Source organism: Macrobrachium nipponense, chromosome 12 (assembly GCF_015104395.2).
Source record: "Macrobrachium nipponense isolate FS-2020 chromosome 12, ASM1510439v2, whole genome shotgun sequence".
Taxonomy (NCBI): domain Eukaryota; kingdom Metazoa; phylum Arthropoda; class Malacostraca; order Decapoda; family Palaemonidae; genus Macrobrachium; species Macrobrachium nipponense.
This window is the reverse complement of record NC_087205.1, coordinates 38,631,992-38,636,604: the sequence shown is the minus strand read 5'-3', so window position 1 is coordinate 38,636,604 and position 4,613 is coordinate 38,631,992. Positions and strand designations below refer to the sequence as shown.

The window sequence follows — 4,613 nt, the reverse complement described above, 5'->3', positions numbered from 1 at the left end:
CAGACTCAGATTCATAGGCAAGGGCAACGATGTCCTTTAAGATTATCGTTCGTAGATATAAAAAATATTTATATAAAATTCTCTCTCTCTCTCTCTCTCTCTCTACGGTACAAATAAAGGTTTGAGAAACAAGCAAGACTTCTATTTTGTCCGAAGATAATTGTTTGATTCTTCCACTTAAGCGTTTAGCCAATTTCATATTGTGCCTCATTTCGAAAGCTCAAGGTTATAATCTCTTGTTCCTGCCTCCGCTTTATTCATTTTGTCGAAGATGTTGACTTGATTACGTATACGCTTGTATTTGCGCGCGTAACTTTTTCGTTTTGTGCGTATGTATATTGTGGAATACGTTCGCTAAATGCGTCTTCCATTTAGCGATGTTAAGTAACTATTCGTGGACGTTGCTTGAATGGGTGACCCGCAACTTCATATCGCCCATTGTGGAAATTGGGTATATATATATATATATATATATATATATATATATATATATATATATATATGTGTGTGTGTGTGTGTGTGTGTGTGTATGTATGTATGTATGCATAACTGAATCACGAAAGTTTGGAACGTGATAAATGCATAAATAAAGGTATAAGCCACGAAGGAAAGATAAACAACGGGTTCCTGCAAGATCTTCCGACTCAACGTCCTTTACTTAGCAGACAAACTGACATACATGAGAAACTGAGAGTACAAGGAAGGTCGTATAAGTGACAGATAGGGATTATAAGGAGATTAGTATATAGAATTCAACACACCTGGAGAATGAATAACCTTTCCAAACAAGCATAAACATGGGTACAATTTATGCTTGTTTGGAAAGGTTACTCATTCTCCTAGTGTGTTGGATTTTAGGTACTAATCTCCTTATAATCCCTATCTGCCACTTATGTACGTCAGTTTGTCTGCTAAGTAAAGGATGATGAGTTTAAAGATCTTGCAGAAACTCCGTTGTTTATCTTTCCTTCGTGGCTTATACCTTTTATATATATATATATATATATATTAATATATATATATATATATATATATATATATATATATGTGTGTGTTTGTGGTTATAACAGATTTTTGGGCTTTTTATATTTTGAATAATATATCAAATATATTATATATTATAACATTTATCTTTCCATTATCTCTTGTTTTTCTTCAAACTGATCAGTCATGTAAGCTAGATCTGTGTTCATCTACAGAGTTCCCCTTCATGAGAAAGTTTTGTATGGCAAGATGTCTATATATTTCGGGGTTTGTTTTGCACGATAAAGGTTTTCTAAAATAGTAAAATAAGATCCTTGATCTATAAATATCCTTAGAAGATGAAGTTGTGTTAAGTTTATCACGTGGTAAAATGTCGTATTTATCATGAAGTGTTTCTTCATGATAAAATCTTTTTGCTGACTAAAAGCTTCGGCCTTTTGCATTCAACTTATTAGTCATGAAACTTTGATGGTTTAGTGTCATTACGTAACACTTCTGTTCAAACTGGCATCTTTTAAAAGTACTATATTCTATGTTTAATTTTGTTTACATTAAAAGAAATCAATTGATAATATACTATGATATGTCTCTTCTCTTAGTGATGGCTAACTTTTTTTTTTTAATCAATTCTAAATATGGGAAAACCTCGCCCAACCTTACCTGATAACGCTGAAGAAACAGACGCACAGCACAGGGCGCAGATCAGCAGCAGAAAATTCATCTTTTCTAAATGGTCTGTGGGCCGATAGAAATCCTTCGAAACAATTCGGTCTAATTCCCGTTTCAGTCTCTACACAGTTGAAAATTTGGCTGAAATTCAAACAATTTATCACAGCTAAAATAACAAAGGAAGGTTAATTAACGCAACACGTGGCTTTCAGCCTCTAGTGAATTTATAATTTACAAAATATTCCCTGTCACTTTCCATCGAGTCTTCTTTTAGGATAACTACACCGCCGAGTATTGATTTGTGGGAGGGGAGGCGCTGCTCGGTACGACAAAATACACTCCCTCCTCCGCCCCTGATCGACACAATACTGCAGACTGAATGAGAGAATCCACGATTCCACGTGCACTGTGGCCCGGTGCGCCGAGAGACCACACGTCCGTGTCAATACGCTTCGCAACTTGCACTGAGGTCCCATGCAAGCAACTCGTGCGGTTATCTAATCTAATACTCTCCTCCCGTGGGATTTTGTCCTTTACCTGGTGGCGGGAATCTAGAGAAAATATAATGACAGGCACCTTGTGTCCACTACTTGCCCCTTTCCCCACTACCCTAAAGGACCCCAAGACCTTCGCCATCGAGATTCACAACTTCCTCCAACCTCTCCCTTCCTCCATCCTCACCCACCTCCTCCCCCATCCTTAAGGCCAGCCACTCCTCTCCCCTCCAACCCTCCACAGAGACTTGTTTAGGTGCAACATTATGTCTAGTGACGTCACACCTCTCCTAGCCAATGAGGGAGCTAGTCTACACCGGCACGTTCATGACGTTGTTACTACGTCAGCCTATTTCAGCACGGCGCGGTGGTGAGGTCATGCGAGCTGCACTCCCAATCAGAATCTCTCTCTGAAGGCTGGATGTTCAGTGCAGATTGCTGGAAACCTAATGTAAACAATGATTTCATTGAGGATTTCGTTCTAAATGATATCTTTATAGAAAACACACTTTTTCCTTTGATTCACTGAAGTGTCCTGATCTAATTTCAACAAAACCAAGGTCCGAAAATCTATAAATATACTTTAAAAATTCGGACAAAATTCCGGATTTGGCAGCTCGACCAGCAAGACCATGCCTTCATGAAGGTTATACTCCCTTCTTTAAACAGGCATGCCTACGTCGCCTTACTATGACGGCTACTTCAGTTCGTTACAGCCTTTTCGGCGGGAAAGCTGTTTTGCGCCATCGCTAAAACCTTCCTGAACGTTCGTCCAAATAAGATTGGCTTAGTACATGCGTCTCTAAAATAAAACATTTTGTCCTTGTAAAATATAGAAGACATATGCTTCCTCCATCATAAAAGAGTTTTAGTTTTATTATGAACATGAAAGTGTAAACTTTTCCCTAGGCGACGAATTAAGCTTGTTGTTATAAGCAATCATTGCGTCATAAGCAAACACCGTTACCTGTGCTCAGTAAGAGCAGAGGTGAACGGTGGCTAGTTCTAGAATTCCTAATTACTTGAGCTTCTCTCTCTCTCTCTCTCCGCTAATTTGTTTGTGGGAGCAGGCATGACTGACTGCGTTCTGTGCACACTCGTGTACGTACATAAAATTGTATTGGCAGATGTCTGATCTACTTCGGTAGAGTTCATCAAATAAAGAAATTTTAGTGTGTGAAATGATCTGACCTTAATTATTGTTTTCTTAGGCTGGGCATATGGGTCTACGTCTCTTCACCATAAAGAAAATATATATGTATTGATCATAAAAAGAGCGTAAGTAAAGGCTATTAAGAGTTAGACTCATTATTATATTTACTGCCCCTATCACAAAGATTTTCTCCAAACAGTATATGTATATATATATACATATAATATATATATATATATATATATAATATTAACTAATATTTTATATATTTATATATATATGAATAACTTGATCACGAAGTATATAAAACATGATGCTATGTATAAATTAAGGTTTTTGCCACGAAGGAAAAATGAAAAGCGAGACAGCCAAGCAATTTCGGTCTAGACCGAAAGTGCTTGGCTATCTCGCTTTTAATTTTTCCTTTGTGGCAACAACCTTTATTTATACACACACATGTATATATATATATATATATATATATATATATATATATATATATATATATATATATATATGAATTTACTGATAACTCAACTTTTTCGTCGAATTTTTAATTTGAGTTTTAAACTAGGTCTAAATTTTCTTGATATGGATAAAAAAACGGAAAGGCAAAATTGCTCAATTAGAATTATTATTTCTACTTAAACGCCACAGTTTTTTCCCAGAGCAGTTACTCTGGATTCTCATATTCCTTATCCGTCCCGAAAGGTAACTGAAAACAGTTACCTTTCTGTTCAGCTTAATTAAAATGTTTCTTGTCCATGGCCGACTTCTTAACACCAAATAGGTCATCTATTCACTATATTTTTAAGAACGAATTTTCATTTATTTTGATTGAATTTTCCACCGGCATTATCTCTGTAATGGTATTTGCTTCTTATGACGTCTCCTCTCCACTCACGCAGAGAGAGAGAGAGAGAGAGAGAGAGAGAGAGAGAGAGAGAGAGAGATAGAAAAGATAAATTACTTGTAAATCGGACTGTAAATGAGCAGTTACATTTCAAAATGCTAAAGGATTCGCCGGACTGAGATTTTCTTCTCTCTCTCTCTCTCTCTCTCTCTCTCTCTCTCTCTCTCTCTCTCTCTCTCTCTCATGTAGGCATCATCCAAGTACTAAGGTATACCAAGGTAATCTTATATAGGTCAAGAATAAAGAAAAAGATCATCGTGGCTTGTAACTCGTTTGTGCCCACCTTGTTTCTCATTCTCTTCTGCAAACTTCTGCTCTTTTATTTTTATCAGTTATTAATCAACTACGTTTATCAGTTATCGTCACAGAAGTTGAAATACCAGGAGAACTGTTTGCTAAC

General features: G+C 36.6%; 1 protein-coding gene across 2 annotated transcripts in view; it reads right to left on the bottom strand.

The window, feature by feature from the left end:
- The window catches only part of LOC135224496 (phospholipase A2-like), a 111,401-nt gene extending 109,169 nt beyond the window's left edge, over positions 1 to 2,232 (bottom strand). Inside the window, exon 1 of one of the 2 annotated variants that reach the window (XM_064263509.1) lies at positions 1,645 to 2,232. In XM_064263509.1, coding sequence (XP_064119579.1) covers positions 1,645 to 1,705 — 61 coding nt within the window. In that variant the 5' untranslated portion in view covers positions 1,706 to 2,232. The remainder of the gene's footprint in view (positions 1 to 1,644) is intronic. The other variant, XM_064263508.1, reaches the window with a different exon arrangement.
- Positions 2,233 to 4,613: the final 2,381 nt, after the last annotated feature.